The 19,309-nt window shown below is 47.8% G+C and overlaps 1 protein-coding gene across 1 annotated transcript in view; it reads right to left on the bottom strand.

Annotated features, from left to right (window-relative positions):
* Nucleotides 1-19,309, bottom strand: part of ADAMTS16 (ADAM metallopeptidase with thrombospondin type 1 motif 16) — a 152,507-nt gene that overhangs the window by 49,016 nt on the left and 84,182 nt on the right. Inside the window, 4 exon segments of the mRNA XM_047730242.1 lie at nucleotides 12,887-13,025; nucleotides 14,857-15,101; nucleotides 15,514-15,637; nucleotides 17,562-17,692. Of these exon segments, the coding sequence (XP_047586198.1) occupies nucleotides 12,887-13,025; nucleotides 14,857-15,101; nucleotides 15,514-15,637; nucleotides 17,562-17,692 (639 nt within the window).

Here is a 19,309-nt window from a genome sequence, read left to right as displayed (position 1 = left end):
CCGTTCTCGAGCGAGCGGTGTTCGCTCAACTTCCTGTTCGCCTCCGGCCAGCTCTTCCCGGGAAGTGGGTCCTCCGGGTTCCTGAACACCAGGACCGCAGACGTGCCTGTGAGGGCTGCCTCGGGCTCTGGGCAGGGGCCTGCCAAGTGGGCTTTCCACACAGTGTGTTAGGAGGGAAGGGCCCTCACAGGAACCCGATCGCAGCCACTCCCTGGATGGGCTCTCAGCCTGGAGGCCTTCGGATTCTCCAGGGCCAGAGTGAGCCCAAGAATCTGCATTTCCAACAGGGTCTTGCACGAGGTAGCTGCTGCTGGCTGGGGGCCAGTCATGCCCCCCACCGCGTCTCTGTTCCCCTCCACGAGATTCCCCACACCGTGATCTCATGTGGGTGGGCGGCCAGGCTCCAGGGGGTGAAATCGGATTCTTTACAATCCCGTACATCAGATCTCATGCCACGGCTCCAGATCTGTGCCCACAAGCAAACAAGGCTGTGTGTGCGTGTGCGTGCGTGTGCACGCGCACGGGCACACATGTTCTCTGCCCAAGACTTTAAGGAACGATGCCCTCAGAATACCCACCTAAATGTGGAGCCTAAACTTGTAATCACTAAGGAATCTGGGGGGTCTGGGTAGGGTCATCGTAACAGTTTGTTGAAATCACTGTGACGAGCATGATCAGTAACGCTTGTACTCCCTCAAGAATCTGAACCATCACATTAAGGGGCTGTTCCCTCCATGCCTAAGAAGGGACTGTCCGCCAGCGGTGGATACAAATAGCATACTAGTGTGCGCGGGGTCACCGTCCAGCCCAGAGGAGGGGACGCCCAGGAAGGGCTGCACGTGGGAGAGACATGGGGTGGAATGTGTGAAAACGCTCACAGTGACCTTGGGTCGGAGAGCAGTTCGTCTTCTTTTCTATCTGTTTACGGCATTTTAACAAAAACTAATGACGACATCTGCAAACATGGGTCCTCATGAAAATGCACATCTGTCTTCTGACATCGTGGACACTGGGCAGTGAGGGGTGGGGCAGGAGGGGCCGACTGCCCAGGCGACCCCCACGGGACCTTCTACCTGCCCGCAGCCTGTCCCGCCCCCTGCCCTGACCTCCCCCGCCCTCTCGCCCCTTCTCGCTGGAAGGCTCAGCATCGAGAGCCCCAAGGGCTGCCCGAGGAGCTGACGTTGCGGTTTCTCTCCGGCCCAGCCGGCCACCGCTGTGACACAGAGAGCCCGACCAGAGAGCACGGCAGAGGCCCCATAAAACGCACACCTGTGTACCGGTGCGCGCGCACACACACACACACACACACGCACACTGAACTGCCCTCCGCAGCAGAGGGCAGCTGGGGAGGCTGATTCCCCGTCTGTTCCCTCCGCATCACAGCTCTGTGGGTGGAGCCCAGACTGGGCACCTGAGCCCCGGGGGAGCGTCGTGTCATGTGGCCCGACTACTTGGGAACAGGTTTGGGCGATGCTGTAAGAAATGATTCTTCAGGGCGCCTGGGTGGCTCAGTTGTTAAGCGTCTGCCTTCGGCTCAGGTCATGATCCCAGGGTCCTGGGATCGAGCCCCGCATCGAGCTCCCTGCTCCCTGGGAAGCCTGCTTCTCCCTCTCCCACTCCCCTGCCTGTGTTCCCTCTCTCATTGTGTCTCTCTGTCAAATAAATAAAATCTTGAAAAAAAAAAAAAAAGATTTTCACCACTAAGCCAGAGCTACAGAATCATGTGAGATCAGGTCTTTGCTTTGATCGAGGACCAGAAAATCTGTGCCCATGGGCTTGGCTAAGAACAATCACAGTGCTTCTCTCTCAGCCTTGACTGTGAGCCTTGATTTCTGTGTGGTGCCTATCAGATCTTTGAACATTTCCCTCCCATATGCTCTCGCAGACCTGTGCTCCTGGGGTCCACTCCCCACATTTGGCTCATCAGTCCGTCCACCATCCACAGGTAATATGGCAAGTGTTAAGTGTTAAACAACATAAACAACCCTCATGTCTATGTGCAGTGCTGTTTCTTTTTTTTTTTTTTTTAAGGTTTTACTTATTTATTTGAGGGAGAGTGAAAGTCCTAGTGAGGGGAGGGGCAGAGAGAGAGGAGAAGTGGGCTTGCCGCTGAGCAGGAAGCCCCACACTGGGCTCAATCCCAGGACCCCAGAATCACAACCTGAGCAGAAGGCAGAGGCTTCGCCAGCTGAGCCCGCCAGGCACCCCCGTCTATGGTCCCCGTTCAAAGGGCTCCCTTGGGTCCTTCATCGGAGACTTCTGCTCACCACAAGTATAAGGATTTCATACTCAGCATCTTGGGGCATCTGCTCTTTGGGTAAGGAAGGGCAGACGGGCTGACATACTGTTAGGATGGACACTGAGACACCAGCCCGGGGGGACCAAGGGAAGACAGAATTCTACAAAAGAGGTTTCAGAGTACCAAACAGAGAGATAACTGGGGCCCCCAGTGTGGGGCAAGTGGGTCCAGCACATCAGGAGGCTTGTCTGGCAACAGCCACAGGAAGACGAGCCGCCATGTCATCCCAGCTGTCGGGACAGAGCAGGGACAGATGGCCTGAGTCACCAGAGGGGAGGTAGGCTCCATCCAAGGAAGTGGAAAAGTCAGGACTCGGGTCACAGGAACGCCTCTCTGCAGCAGAGACCCCCAGTCATCTGTCCCCCAGACTGAAGCTTCCACGCCCTCCCTCCTGCCCTCCGTTCACCCCAGTGCCTTCAGCTGCCTTCACGTCCTGCTCGCTGGCCTCTGTCACAGTGTGGCGGGAAGATGGGGGCCACGCTTTGACCCCCCCAGCCACAGCAGCTACAAACCTGCACACCCGTGCATACATTTCTCCAGGTGTGCGTGTGCACGCACAGGTCGACACACATGTGTGCACAAAAGCACACTCCTTTGAAGGTGACGACATAATCCCAAATAAGGAGGAATGTGCTCCTCGCCCCTGCCAGAGGGCCTTGTGGAGAATAAGATCATGACAGGATCCCTCCTACTTCAAGAGTTTCAGAACCTAAACTGTCCAGTTTCTGAGGCAAAGCTGTAGCGTTAACAGAAGGGAATTGGGGCTGACATTTATTTGGCTGGACAGAGTGTTAGGAGCTTTACAGGTAGTCTGTCATTTAATCCTTAAAGGAACCCTATAGGGCAGCTTACATTATTATGTTCATTTTATAGATGGACTCACCAAGGCATAAAAGACTTAAGTAGCTCCTAAGGTCACGAGATTTTAAGAGGCAGGGCCTTGCCGTGAGGCCTGGCAGGCCGGGCACAAACGTCACGCGGTCTCCTCCAGCTCAGCGAGGCACAGCCCGTCACTTCCCAGCACAGTCTTTCCATCCATCCAACATGACATATGCAGGGAGAAACTGTAACCTCTTGTTTGATTCGTGTCTGAGACAGAAAGAGATGCGTACCGCTCTCTATTTCAGAACTTCATACGCTGGCGGACAATTTTCTAAACTCTATTCCCTGGGAGCTGAAGCAAGGGAACTCGAGTTCTGAACGATGGACGTGACTTCCAGGCCCTGCTCCCTGCTTCGCAGCTGGGGGCAGGAGTGAGGGGGGCACGGGAGCCCTGCAGAAGCCGCCCCCATGGAGGGGCACGTGTTTCTGGGTAACAGCGGGATGAGTCCACATCACCCTTTCCAAACACGGCCTTCAGGTATTTTTGAATCAAAAAGTTGTTGGGATCCTGCATTTGTCCTTTTGACAAATAGTTCGTTGGTGGCTGGTGAGGGCCAGGCACGATGCTAGACCCTGAGGGCTCAGCAGCTAATGAAAAGCAGCAAAGGCCATGACCAGCCATGATCCAAGCCTGTTCCAGGCTGTCATAGAACGTAAACACAGAGAGAGCGCAGCAGATAAGCAAAGACAGACGTATAAAAGTGTAAGTGTAAATGGGACCACAGACATCCAGGCCAGGAAACTGAGAGCGCTGCTGATCTGGGGTCGGGGGGAGCATGGCCTGTGGCCCAGGGGCATTCTGGAGCTCAGTACCAGTGAGCACGGTGGAGACACGCTCAGAACCCAGGCTGCACCAAACCCGGGGCACCAAGTCCTTGTCTCAGACCTAGTGAAAAGTTCAGGACCATAAGAAAACTTACAGATAGGAAACTGGTATGGAAGAGACTCAAAACAAAAGCAAAATAAATCTGAGTGATGCTCGATCCCACAGTGTTGGATCGAGTGTTGGAATGATTTATTTCCGTGTAGCTGATGGGCCCAGACCCTGGGCATTCCGCACAGATGGGCTTGAGAGCTTCCATAAAATTACCTTTTCAAGTCCTACTATGGCATTTACTTTCATTTCTGCATTTTCAGAAGGAGAACTACACCTGATATCCCCAGGCTTTTTCACTTGGATGAAATCAGATCACACGTACAGGAGCAAGGCACAGACAGGCTGGGGGAGTGCTGGCTAAGCACGGTAGTAGTCACACGCCACAGCCCGCAGGCCGCAGGGCCTCGCCATCCACATGCGCAACAGACAGGCTTACGGCCCGGGCGCCCATGGCGGGGACCAGGGATACCAATCTCCCAGGTAACAAAGACTGGCGTGGCGAGGCCCAGAGCACATCACATCTGTTTGTACATGGTGGGATGCTCGAGATCTTCATTTGAAATGGATTTCCCCAGCCCATATCAACAAGGAGAGATAGAAAAGTGAATTTAAATATTTCTGGCTTTGAGTGTTTTCAAATTTCTGAATATTCTGAGAAAATAAAAACACAGAGATAGCCATATGCCCCACAGCATGGAGGGTCCCAGGGCTCCTTTTTCACAGCAGGGTATGGATAATGGTGCTTCAGATGAGTTTCCTGTGAAACGGGGTCTCCTCCACCACCTAGCTGGAGGGCTACTAAGACTCAGGTCTCGTTTCTCAGACTGAGAACACATCTGAGAAGCAAGATCTCAGCAGGGCTTGCCATCGCTCAACTACTTGTCAGAAGCAGGAGTCACCGAGCACCCAGGAATGCCAGAATCAGACGGGCCGGAGTCTAACGCGACCTGTGGTAGCAGAGCAGAGAGGAACGGCGTAGCATCTGAGGGCTGATGTAAGGAAGCTGAAGAAGGCGATCCTGTAACTGGGGACAGCCCAGAGCGGAGCCCGCCTGTGGAAGATGGGGTGTTCGTGAGCCAAGTGCTCAGGCCACTGTTACCGTCTTGTGGGAACCAGCCCTGGCCTGTTCTTCAGAAACCACTTTTAAATCTTCATACTTCGCTGAAGTTCCTGGAAGGGGACTATTCCGTCTTGAAGACGATGGTTTTACCTGTCTCTAAGTTCTCACTGATTCTAACTGGAGAATGAAAACCAGCTGTTGTCAAAGCCTTATCCTTCTTTTATAAAGAGAAAGAAACCAATCATGGAAGCAAAACTACACGGAAAACTAGAAAATATTCCACAAATGAATGCACACCATCTTTTGAGAAACATCATTTCTATCTCTGGGGCTAGGTATTCATGGGTGTGTCATGAGTGAGCACTGAGGACCCTCGGAATTGGAGGGGTGAGGAGAAGGCCAGGAAACCAGAGTGGGTGATGTCCCGGGAGCTTCTCCGAGTCTCAGGGACTCCCAGCTGCATGCAAGGGACAGCTCTGCCTGGCATGATCACACTGAGCCTCTGGTGTCCTAACGTGTCCCAGAGCCTGGAGGGTGGTGACAACAGTCATCTATGGATGTCCCGTGATGTTCTGCTGCAACAAGGAACTGGCCCAAATCTGATTCCCTTGATGCGACGACCTGTCCAAAATGGCAGACCATGGAGCCACTAGTCTCGCTGTGGGTCCCCAGCACCCGTCCTTCCAGTTCCAAGTTGGGTACTAGAGACCGGGAACCTAGGCACATGTGCACTCTCTCCACAGCAGGAGCATGGTGAGAGGAGCCTGGTGTGACTCAGTGATGGGGCTGACCTCAGATGGACACTCAAACCGACTGCCCCTGGTCGGGGAGGTATGTCCCAACTCAGGAGGCTCTGGGCATGGTGAAGGATCCCTGATCCCTGGGAAGAGTCGAGCTTCCCTGTTTCACCCTGGTCCTCTGAGCATGCCTGTGGAGATGGGCAGGGGTGGACATCACAGCCCAGGCCCCGAGAAAGGTGCTCCCTCTCCAGTAGATGACCCTTTCCTCGATTTCTCCTCCACTTTTCGGGAACAAAGATGTCAGCAAGGGGGTAATGCCTTTTGTAACTTAGCAGGGTCTTGGATAAAGACACAGTAGGCATTTTCATGAACTTGGCTCAAAGGTAACCCAATGCAGGGAGGAGAGAGCAAGACCTATTTCAATTTGGTCTCAGGGACCAAAAAGGACAAGTTCAGCCCTTTTGTTACAGTGTAAAAAAAAGAAGAAGGGACACTTTCTGCAGGATTCGGAGCATTCTAGCAAGCAAAGGTGGGAAAGATCTGATCCAGCAGTGGCTATGAGGAGAGAGGGTGATATTGGCCAATGAGGAGAGTAACTGTGCTGTGGCAGACAATGCAAGGTCAGCCGAACCTCGTCCCCTGCGCCACGCTCCCAGGTCCCCCGCGCATTCTCAGCCCTGTGCACCCCTGTCTGCTTCCTCTCTGGAGAACACTCATGTTTCTGAGGACAGAGCCAGTGGATGTCATTTCCCTTACAGGCTCACCACTGTGCCTCACGCAGGACTGCAGGCCTGAAGGCCTCCCTCCCGAGGCTGAGATGGGCTGATGTGCCTTGTTTCACTGGCTATGACACTAGAAAGGCACCAGACACTCTCCATGTGAGGGAACAGGTTACTATTTCACTGTTCAGTCCACAGACTGGAAGTGAAGCAAAGGTCTCTGCATGTCCTCCTGACTTTGAGAAGTCTGAGGATCGACATGTGCCCACAAACAGCTTGTTGACAGAAAAAGTGAAGGAGAGAAAGAATGGTTTGGTATCAGCTGGGTAAGGGCAAGGCTGCTCATGGTCCCATTCCATTTTCTGAACTTGATCGGTTAACTAATAAAGTTCATGCCTTAGACTATTGGTAGATGGCGGAGACAATAGTACTGGAAAAGTATGACAGGCTGGTTCACAGTCAATTTTAAGATTTGTCTGAGAATTTTTAAAAGATTTTATTTAATTGAGAGAGAGAGAGAGAGAGAGAGAGAGGGAACACGTACACGAGCTGGGGGAGGAGCGGAGGGAGAGGGATGGAATCTCAAACAGCCCCTTGCTGAGCCTGGAGCCCAGTGTGGGGCTCAACCTCGCACCCCTGAGACCGTGACCTGAGCCGAACCCAAGAGGTGGACCCTTAACCAACTGAGCCACCCAGGCACCCCTAAGATTTGTCTGAGAAATGCTAATTGTGAATCAGATCAATGTTTCCACTGAAGCAAAAAGCATTATCCCCAGACATTGCCTGGTGCATAGTGGAGAGCTTAGAACATAGCTCTAAGCCAATTTTTTAAAAAGATTTTATTTATTTGACAGACGGAGATCACAAGTAGGCAGAGGGGCAGGCAGAGAGAGAGGGGGAAGCAGGCTCCCTGCTGAGCAGAGAGCCCGATGCAGGGCTCGATCCCAGGACCCTGGGAATCATGACCTGAGCCAAAGGCAGAGGCTTAACCCACTGAGCCACACAGGCGTCCCTCTAAGCCAAATTTTAATAAGCATTTCACTTGGAAGTAAATCAGCAGTTTGAGGTAAGTTATTTGAAATGCATTAAACCAACTGAATCAGAGGCTGATTTTTTAAAGATTACAGCATATGCAATCTTGAGAAATGGCTGATGCCTCTCCACTGGAAGTGAGAGTCATTACCGTGTGTCACTACCATGTGAAAACCACGTCCACCTTAGAGACAGACGTCATCAGCTAAGGCAGTTCCTATGCTAACTATCCTCGTGGCTTCCTGTCTCTCCGCGTAAGCCCAGACCCCTCTCTGACACCCAGACACTGGCTGAGAGTCCAGTCAACGCGCAGCTTAGCTGGACCATTGAAATAAAAAATGAGGTTATATCATAAAAGTGAGCGGAAAGGAAAAAGGAGTGGGGGAAGCTTGATGTTTGAAAAGAAGACAAAAGGCTGCATTTGCCCTGTGTCTGTCAGGAAATCTTATTTTCCAGAGAGAGGTGAGACCATTAGAATAGAGAAGGAAACGTGACCTCTTTAAAATAAAATAAAATAAAATAAAACAAAACAAAAGCATTCTGTATCTTCCATTGATACCAGGAAATGTATGTTTCTTGAATGAACAAGAGGTGGGGGAGTTTCCAAGTGTCTTTCCCAGTTCATTAATTCCCTAACTGGGTCATTGAAAGGTCTCCTTGTAGACAGTAAGTTCGCAGGGAGATAGCTACAAAAAGTATGCTTTAAAAGGTTCACAACCCAGGATTTCGGAAGGTCTGTGCAACTAGAGATCTTGAAAACATGACATGCACAGATAAAATGAAAATCGTGCCATGCCATCCCTTTGCCCTGGGGGCTCAGGTTGAGACTGTTGGGTGACATGCTAACTGAGGCCCCCAAGAAAGGAAGACAGGGATCTAGAGTTCTTTCCATCAGATTCGCTGGTGAGGTTAGTTATTCCCTCACAGAACTGAAAACATGATAACAGATTCATTTTGAAGGGTCAGCCTCCAATGTTATTCATTCAGACAGTTAAATGTGCTCTTCTCAGATAATGCAGAACTTACAGAACCTGGCCCACCTTTTAGAAGTGCGAGTCTCCAGGGGCATAGAATTAAGGAAACATTCTATATACTTAAAGGAACTCAGGATTTATCTCCACCGAATCCTGAAACACCAACGTTCGGAAAGACGTAGGCAGTGAATTCTGGTCAACTGTTTCCTCAACACAGGCACTTGTAAGCCGGGGAACTAACTGCCCCCAGCTGAAGACGATGCTCTGTGGTTAATCCTTGACAATTAACCGCGTGATCTCAGACTACTGGGGAGGGCTGACAAGTCCATCAAACGTGGATCAAAAAAGAGCGCATGTTAGGACTAAACAGGACAAAGCCTTGACCTTCAAGTGGTCACGACACGAAGGGCTGTTGGTCCATGAGGGGCCCCTTACTAGCCGCCCTTCAGGCTACTGTTCAGGGAACCGCTGTTCCCGTCGATCAGCAAATGCTCTATTGTGAAGGGAAGACACAGGATGAAGCTACTGTGCTTCCTGGTAGAATCATCTTTGTTAAAGAACGTGAACGGACACGAGGCCATGAGCAACGGGGACCCCTGGGAGTTCGGCCATGCTTGGAAGCACACAGGGTCAGTGGAGCTTTTGAACCCACACTGCCTGCTGGTGCAATTCCTGAACGTCCTAAACCTCTGGTTTCTATAGAATGAGGGAAAACAATACTGAGACCCCTGAGACAGGAATAATGATTACTTCCAGGCACTGACACTCATAGAACCTTACAGCTTCAAGGACATGAAAGTCTGTTGCCAAGGTTTTGTGGATGGTGCCCTCCTGCAGCCCAGAACTGTCCCATCAAACATGTCCTGTTTCCACTCTCACCCCCACTGCGAGTTTGTGCAAGTCGGCGTAGGTGAAAACACACGGCAGGTGCTCAGTAAACAGCAACACGCTGCTCTCACTGTCCTCTGGCTTCTCTGGAGAATGAATCCTGGGGGCACTGACATAGCAGGAGAGTGAAGATGGCATGCTGTATCCGTTCAAGGATACAGGGGTAGGTCTGGTTTAACCCTTCCTGAACTTTCCCCTGTGGCCACGGAGGGGTACTTGGAGCAAGCGCTGAGACTTGAGACCCAGGCAGGTGGGGTTTCTAGCAAGAAGACTGTCAGAGGAGCCCCGCACCACAGGAGGTGCTGAAAGCCAGGCATCCTATGCTCGATCAAGTTGTTGGACGGACAAACCCTAATTTCCCATCAATTTTTCCACCCAGACTGAAAATACACAACACACCCACTGACTCTATAATGCAATTCTTCAAACAAATGATTTTGGAATAGGTTCTGGGTTGATTTCTTCCAGAAACCTCAATGTGCGGATTATTCCTGAGGACTAATTCGTTGATTTACAAGTACGGCTAATCACACATTCAGCACTTTCCGGATCCTGGGACAAGTAACTCAGTAAGAGCGGAGAAAACCAAGTGAGCTTCGGAATGCCTGACGTGCAAACAGGGGACATGAGTGAAGCGGCCGTGAAGAAACAGGTGTGGACCCACCACCCTCCAGACGTTCCCATGCAATTCCTTACACTTTTCCACCAAATGAAAAATACGAAGCCGCGTTCTGAAAATCACAATGTCCTTGCACAAATACGAGGCTTTGTGATCCCGTCATCAATGTAATCAAACACTATCAGCTATCCCTAAACAGGGATGGACAACCTCCAGTATATTCAGTACAATCTGTGAAAGCATGAGGGGTGGTATTAAGATCAGAAGGGAAAGGGAAGAGGAGTAAATACAATTAGAAATTAATTTTCCCGCGTCACACACAGGGGATGGCTATGAACATAGTTTTGTCCCTCTGTGTCCCGAGTGGGAACCATGGCATCTTGTCTGGCCCCATCCCCAGCGAGGGGTCCGTATACTTCTCTCTGTTTTCTAATTAGAGCCACTTGTCTGCTCTCCGTGTGCACAGAAGAGAATCCTATTTTTCCTTAGAAAGCTCTTAATGTCAGAATTTAAATATGATTTCATTATTTTATTCTTAGTTAATGATGGGAAGAGTTCGTGTGGGTCAAGCACATTAGTGTTAACTGTCCAGACTTACTTTTTTTTGTTAATCTTTGTTTTTCTCTATTTCTTCCATGTCTTTTATTAGAGCAACTATTAAGAATATTTGAATTCATTTTTACTTTAAAAAAATCTTAATTTAATTTAATTTTTTTTTTCAGTGCTCAAAATACATTCCTGGAAATCTATAAACTTCCAAGACTGAATCAGGAAGAAACTGACAACCTGAATGGACCAATATCTAGTAACGAGATTGAAGCAGTGATCAAAAACCTCAAAACAAGAGTCCGGGACCTGACGGATTCCCTGGGGAATTCTACCAAACATTCAAAGAAGAAATAATACCTGTTCTCCTGAAGCTGTTTCAAAAACAGAAACAGAAAGAAAACTTCCAGACACTTTCTATGAAGCCAGCATTACCCTGATCCCTAAACCAGGCAAAATCCCCACCAAAAAGGAGAATTTCAGGCCTATATCCCTGATGATTATGGATGCTAAGATTCTCCACAAGATCCTAGCTAATAGGATCCAACAGTACATTAAAGATTATCCACCATGACCAGGTGGGATTTATCCATGGGATGCAAGGGTGGTTCAACATTTGCAAATCAATCAATGTGATAGAACAAATCAATAAGAGGAGAGAAGAACCACATGGTCCTCTCAATTGATGCAGAAAAAGCATTTGACAAGATACAACATCTGTTCCTGATTAAAACGCTTCAAAGTATAGGGATAGAGGGAACATTCCTTAACTTCATAAAATCTATCTATGAAAAACCCACAGCAAATATCATTCTCAGTAGAGAAAAGCTGACAGCCTTCCCTTGGAGATCAGGATTACAACAAGGATGCCCACTCTCACCACTCTTGTTCAACAGAGTAGTAGAAGTCCTGGCAACAGCAATCAGACAACAAAGAGAAAGAAAAGGTATCCAAATTGGCAATGAAGAAGTCAAACTCTCTCTCTTCGCAGATGACATGATTCTTTATATGGAAAACCCAAAAGACTCCACCCCCAAACTACAAGAACTCATACAGCAATTCAGTAACGTGGCAGGATACAAAGTCAATGTACAGAAATCAGTGGCTTTCTTATACACTAACAACGAAAACACAGAAAGGGAAATTAGAGAATCGATTCCATTTACTATAGCACCAAGAACCATAAGGTACCTGCGAATAAACCTAATCAAAGAGGTAAAGGATCTGTACTCGAGGAACTACAGAACACTCATGAAAGAGATTGAGGAAGACACAAAAAGATGGGAGACCATTCCATGCTCTCGGATCAGAAGAATAAACATTGTTAACATGTCTATACTGCCCAGAGCAATCTATACTTTCAATGCCATCCCATTTTTACATTTTCTTTATTCATTAGATTCTTACTTTATGCGAGTGCCCATTCTGTGTACTGTTTTTTTTTACTTAAATATACAATTGTCTAATTGCTTAATTATTAAACCAGGAATTCACAAAGCTGAAATCTGTATATCTTTTTGAAAACTTGTTTTCTAAATATCGGATAAAATTGAATATTGTATTTCTACATTTGAAAACTTCACCTGTCACTCTTTATCAGACTATGGTATCTCTGGCTCTAGCTGAGAATGTTCTTGCAGTGAACTAACTTTATCACTTGAGTCATGCCTATGGTCTAGTTCTTATGGCATTAAAATGACAAAGCCATCGACTGTCATGTGAAATTCTCCTTTTGATGTGCTGTTTCTAGTCATTTCCAGTGCAACTTGCATAAAATTCTTATGCTTTCTGGGTGAATTTCAGTATATGACTTCATAACAAATCTTTTGAGTGAGACCATTTGACCAAACCTCCAACTGTATCATGGTATTTTCACGTAATCTTCTATTTCTCGTCACCAGCACAATCCATACAATAATTTGAGTGATTTTCATTTCAATAATCTCAAACAACAAAACTATACTTTATCAAATCTTCACTTAGATGTAAAGGAGAAACCAGTTCAGTGCATGAGTTCCTCAGAGCCCCACGCTGCGGTAGATGGGTGGGAGAAGGCAGGCCAGGCCTTTCAGGGACATCCAGAGCCCCTGTTCTCTGCTCCCCCTCGGGGACAGGTTGCCCACCTCAGGCAGAAGCTCCGAGTTACCTGCCGGGACACAGGGTGGACCCGTGAGTCCGGCATGCCCATGGCCTAGATGCACCAGGGCCCCTCAGTGCCCATCACCAGGGAAAGTGTGAGAAGTGACCTACCCCCACCACAGGACACAGAGCACTCGGACCGAATGATGGCCCACGTGTAGCGAGGCTGGCTGCCGGGCTTCTTCTCCCTCCGCAGCCGAGGCACAGAGTACTCCCAGGCAATGCCCGGGTTCCTTCCCTGAAACAGGAGCTGGAAAACAAAAACAAAAACAAAAGAAAGAAAGAAAAAGGGGGGGTAGAACAAGTTAAAATGGAACTGACAAATAAAAGCTAATTTGTAAATAATACAAAAACAACAGTATCAACAGTAAGTGCGTTATAATGAGAAGCCCTGTCCGTCCTCCAAAATCTGTATGAACTTTCTAAGCAGAAGTGAACTGTCAGCAGGGACCAAGCACATTAGGAAAAATGTGGACATTTCACTCTCTGACCTCACATGTAGTATATGCCCCCATGCAAGCCTTCAGACACCTGTGCGGCCCAGCTGAAGTATTTGGTCACTTCCCCCGGGGTTTCCGTGGAATCCCCCACAGTACCGTCCACCTGAGCGAATCAGAAAGCACTGCCTATAGATCACTGTCCCACTGCCTAGTGAGTTTCAAGCAACCCAGGCCTCCTGAGTGGGTATCAGTGAGACTGGCTGCCAAGGTCTTTCGCCGACTGGCATGTACCGTGCAGTTCCAGGAGAAAATGATCTTATCAGTAAAGATCTCTCAGGTTGCACCTGTCCGTGACCTATAGTTTAGCATCTCCCATTTGAACTCTTCCCTTCTTAGCTTGAAACCCAATCGTATATGGACCGCCCATTCTCACTCACGAATGCCTCAGATCCACTGATCTCAGTGAGAAGCCTTCTTATTTTGGAACCTCACCATTAATCCGTTGATAGAAATCCCATCTCTGAGTCTTAGAGCCTTTATTGGTCCTCATGTGATGTGCCCGTGGGTAAAGACACTGGTCCCTCCCTGACAACACAGCTCAAGTCCTAGTTGCTGAAGTTGTTGGAGGACAGGGGCGAGCCCTGGAGAGGTGGCTACATGGCCAGGTACTGAGCTGCTCTCCTGCCTGATATCCTGAGCCTTTGCCACTCTTCTCCCATCCAGAGCAGCTCCTAATAAGCCATGTTCCTCTTCACATTTGACCTATCTCTCCTCTGTGGTTATTCCAGCTGAAGTCTGAGATGGCGAGAGAAAAAGCCAGAGCAGGAATTCAGGGTGAAGAGAAGAGCTGAGGGTCAGAAGGGATGGGACATGAGACAGAGATGGGACATGTGCGGATGGGGTGGCCGCCCCCAGATCGTCCAGGGAAGCATCTCCCAGGAAGATATGAGAGGACAGGAGGGGGCTGCCTGGCCCCCAGAGCAAGTGGGGGGGCATCTGGTTGGCTCATGTCTGCATACCCAGTTGTGGGCTGAGGGGGCTACTTTTGAGCCAAGTGCTTTCATCTTGCACAGGAGTACAAAAAGTTAAGGGGTTCTGCAGGGCCGACCCCCTACCACCTCCGTCTGCTCATGGTGCAGGAAGAGCCTATTTGCAGTTTGTGAGCCTCTGCCGCCATGGGTCGAGAACAGGAGGGCAGTGGGTCAGGAGGCTGTTGCGAGACCCCCTCCCTGAACACCGGGCCCATGTGAGGGCACAGTGGGGGCTTTGCTCATCTTGCTCCCATTCCATAGGATTCGGTGGAATGCTGATCCCACCCCAAAGAGAGGCGCAGGCAGAGTCCCCTGAGTGTGCCAGCTTCTCACAGCCAGAGAGCTTGCAGGACCGGGGCAGACTTCTGTAAAAACCCACTAATAAGGAACCCTGAACAGGAGCTGCCTGATGGACATAAGTACAAACGTGAGGAGGCCCCAGAAAGAGAATGAGTGCACGGCCCCAGTGAATCCATCAGTGCTGTTTCTGAGACGTCCTCAAATTATAAACCTCATTCTGTGCATTTAAAATTATACCAATGGCCTCAGTCCCCACCAGCGCCAGAAGGACCCCCACACCCCAGCCCAAAGGTGAGAGGCTGGAGTCTACCTCCACAACCAGGGTTTCGTTGGTTGGCCCAGACGAGGTTAAGCTCTCCGGCTCATGGGAGGACCGTCTGTAGTCGAACGTGGTGCCTGAAAACTTGTACCGGCCAGGCCAGTCGACCGTCCAGTGTCCGTTAAGGTAGTATTTTTGGAAGGTGTTGCGCACAGAGATGTAGGAGGTAGACACATTCATTTCGCGGATGCGGATACTCCGGGCTCCAGGAGGAATGGTGACCATCTGGTAATATTCTACAGGGAAGGAAACAGGAGCGGAGACAATGTGCTGTCTCACTCAACACACCGAGCCGAAATCCCTACACACCTGGGGTTCCCCACCACGAAAACCTGAGGATCCACATTGGGAACCAGGAGAAACTCTGGTGTGGCAGTCAGTTCCATTAGTTCTTTAAGTGACTTCTTTCCTTTTTTTTTTTTTTTTTTTAAACTGGAGCAGAGCTATTATTATTTTCGCTAGTAGTAACCTAGCAACTACTTCCCATCCAAAGGAAAGGCTTGACAAGCAAAGCAGGGACGGAGAGTGTGTAGATCTTTGCAGGACCCTTAAGGCTGCTGTTTCCATTGCACCTCAAGGGTTTCCTGCCAGGAAGTTCCACTCGCCATCTTCTCCGCTCAACACCTGCCCGCAGCTCCGCGTACTCACGGTTGGCGCCTTGGGGCTTGGCGTACAGCCCCTTGTGAGTCGTGCAGTCTGAATTATTGCCCCTGCACACACCGCAGGAGTCTTCCACAGCATCAGACCCAAGGACATTGTCACATCCAACTCTCTGGGGGACCGGGGTCACACGTCATCCATGCAAGAGAAGACAAGAGCGAAGTCACCAACCTCCAGTGAGAAACCTCCCCGTAAGAGCAGAATGTTTCACCCACACAGGGTAGTTAACAAATACTTATTGGATACCAAATATGTGCACAGCGAGACTGTAACTCGACTCTCGGGTCCAAAGGAAGAGACCCTGACATCTGTTCTCTTCAGTACTGCTACATGACCTCAGTATCTGGAGCCCTCAGCGAAATCTCTCAGATTGTCATGCTGGAGATAACAGTGCATTTCAGACTGACACAAAGCTCTTAGTAAATGACAAGCAATGTGTCCACAGGAGGGTCCACTGGACTCTGCCGCCATGTCTCTATAGTGCCGTGTGTAATGCAGAGAAGTAACACATGCCACGTGGGATTATTCCCAGCAGTAAATTATGTAACGGGCGGTGTTTGTTTACTATCTTAGAACTTAAGGGGCTCTTTATAATGTCTATGGTACCTGCCAATGTTACACTTCCTAACAAAGAATTTAGTATATACAAGTAAAAAATTCAGAGATGAAGTAACTATAGCCAGCAATTCTTTGTTTGAAATCCTTAGGGCCAGATGCATTTCAGAACTCAGTGTTTTTGGATTTTAGGAAGGTAATTAACATATTATGCACATAACATGCAAGTCTCAGCAGGACCCAGGGCAGTGCCCATAATAAAACACATAAATGATGTTTCTATAGCAAAATGTGAACATGGTCACTTCACTTTAAGCAAACTAAATAAAACTGACAAATATTCTCACATCAGTTGAGGGCGGGTTTTGGCCAGCAAACAAATTCAGGGACGCTTACATTGTGCAGCCCAGTATACTTTCTGCTTGATAGCTTTTGGGGTTTCAGAACACACATAAGGGATTGTGACACTGTATCATTAAGAATACCTGAAAATAATGAAATATTTAACAAGTCAACTAGTGATTGGACCAAATGGACAGAGATCTGAACATTAATGCTGAAAGAAATCTTGATAGAATGGAGTCGATCTTCACCCAGTAAAAAGGATGGCAATGTGTGTCTCAGTGGCGGACCCAGCTTTACCAGGTCATCCAACTTAGAGAAATCTAAAATGAAGACCATGGTCTTGGACTGGTGGGTGCACATACTGAATCAGTTCAAGGAAAAACCCATCCTTCACATGCAGTGTATTTGATCAGGTAAGGCTTTAAATTTCTGCGTATAACAGAATTCCTTCCCCATCTCAACTCGGCATGGGGCAGAGAGCTCAGGGCTCTATGGTCACTTTGCCACCAAATCTTTCACAGCCTCTCTTCCAAGTCCCTCCACAAAAGAGACACCTACAGGATGCAAAGTGGCCCTGGGGCTCAACGCTGCCCCCATCTGTGTTGCTGCCCATACTGCTGCAGGCTGACCTCACTCTGCTCTTCCTCATTCCTGGGGCCTGTTCCTTCTTGATCCGAGGATACAAACCCTCTGAGCACCCCTTCCCGTTTGTCACCTCCCTCGGCCCCCTGGGCCCTGCCTGCTCTCGGGTACTCTGACACCTGAGTCGGGTCCTACCAACCCACTCCTTCTCGCAGGACCCTGTTCCCAAACTGCTCCCCCAAACCCCTCCAACTCACCCTTCCAGATTGAGCTCAGAAGCTCCCTTCTCCAAGGAGCCCCACAAATTCTCCAGATCTGTATCTAGGAAGGAATTCCTTCTTCCCCATTCCCCGTCCTCTGCATGCACCTTGACTGCAACCAATCCCATGTGTCTCAGTGTGTGTTCATCTGGCATCCCCCTCCCCCTCCCAGGCTGTGGGTTGGAAAGAAAGGACGGGGTTTAGATGCCTGGTGTCTTTAGCCCCTCAGAGGATGCCCGGCACAGAGCAGACTGTCTGGACACGTGTGTTGAATGAATGAACGATCATTATTACCTCACATATCCCATCTATACAAACATTACGGCTATCCTCCGAGCATGGAGTCCCATCTTTGACTTTATTTGACAAAGAAAAGAAGAAATCAAATCCTTCTGCGATACAGTAGAGTTTGCATAAGTGCTGATCTTAAAAAGAAATACACACACAAACACAAATAAGAAAGAGACTTAAGCTCTGATCATTTTCGCTCTAAATTTTAGATAGACTTTTTAAAGTTTTCTTTTTTCCCCCATAAAATAACTCCCACACAACATTCATTGCAGATACATTTTTTTTTTTGTGGTGGTGGTCTCATGAGACTTGGGTTTTTTCCCTTTAATTTTTAATTTGTATAAGGATTCACTATTAATTTTTTATTCTGTTTGTCTTTTCCTATCCTTGTTCTTTACCCAATTATTGGCACATAGTAGGCATTCAATAAATATTTGTTGACTTGAATACAACATACAACATAACTATTCACTATTTTACTAGTATACTTAACTACTCTCTTGTAGAAATGCAAAAAGGTCATTACAATTTAGTAGCAATATATAAAATTCTCAACAACATAATAAAAGAATCAAATTATCACCAAATTTCTTAATAGTGCATTTTATGAAATACATATTTTTGAACCAATAAAAGGGATAACTTTTAGATGAAATCTCCAGAAGATATCCAGAGGATAATGTTTCCTATAAATACAATGATTGTCGAAACACATGGATACATGGAAAATATAGGTATCATTGTACACTTAAGCATGGTGGATCAGGTTCACTTCCTCTCTTGATAATCTGTTTCAAAGATTTTATGATTTACATAATTAATATGAACTTTCATAGAAACTTTTTTCCCTTCTTTCTTCTTGGTAAAGAACGGAAGAGTTGATGATGAAAATACAGTCTGCCTTAGGAATTTTCATGGGCTCAGACTCATCTACAAATATTTTCTTCACCGTACAAGATGAAACCAATGGAATAACCCTAAGAATGGAGTTGAGTATGTGCCTCCATGATTAATGTATTTATTTCCTGAGACCGTGAAGTCAGGAATAATACACATATGTTGACCTCAATTTCAAAGTTCTTTCTTTTTTTTCTCCTGCCTACTTATTTCTCACTGGATCAAATTTTACTGAGTTTAAGAGTTCAAAACACAACCAAAAATGCTTTGTGTGAAACTGCTTAAAGTTTTCCTTTGAGGCTGTACTGCCTTCGTAAAGCTCTCACCATGAAAACACTATGTCTGTTGGGCTGGAGAAGGGTAAGATTGGGGAGATTCATGTATTTCTTAAGTGTTGCTTGGACAGTATTCCCAGTTTCAAAGAGCAAGATGACTAACTATTCTTTGAATTTCTCCTTAAATTATGCCAATTGAGCTACCAGGTTCAAGTTACTGTAATCTTAAGAATAATACATCTTTCTCTCAACCTGGAGAGTAAAATCAGACATATGGTGCAAATAACCTTCTTGGTTTAAATCAAGACTTTTGAAAACAGTAGGCTTGAAAACTACCTAATTTTCCAAAAGATGCTAAACTTTTGCTCTGATTCATTGGCCATGATACCTGCTCAGTGGGTAACACGCTTAGAGAAATACCACCATCATCTGCTGGGCTGTGTAATGAGGAAAACACTGATCCATGATCACTACACCATCTATTTTGAACGCTTCGTCACTTCTTTGAAGATCTCACTGTATGGTGCACACCTCTAGTCTCTTGTTAATTTCTGACCACACAGCTGGTCTAGTTTAGAC

The sequence above is a fragment of the Lutra lutra genome, chromosome 5 (assembly GCF_902655055.1).
Source record: "Lutra lutra chromosome 5, mLutLut1.2, whole genome shotgun sequence".
In the NCBI taxonomy this organism is placed as follows: domain Eukaryota; kingdom Metazoa; phylum Chordata; class Mammalia; order Carnivora; family Mustelidae; genus Lutra; species Lutra lutra.
This window is presented reverse-complemented; position numbering and strand designations above follow the sequence as displayed.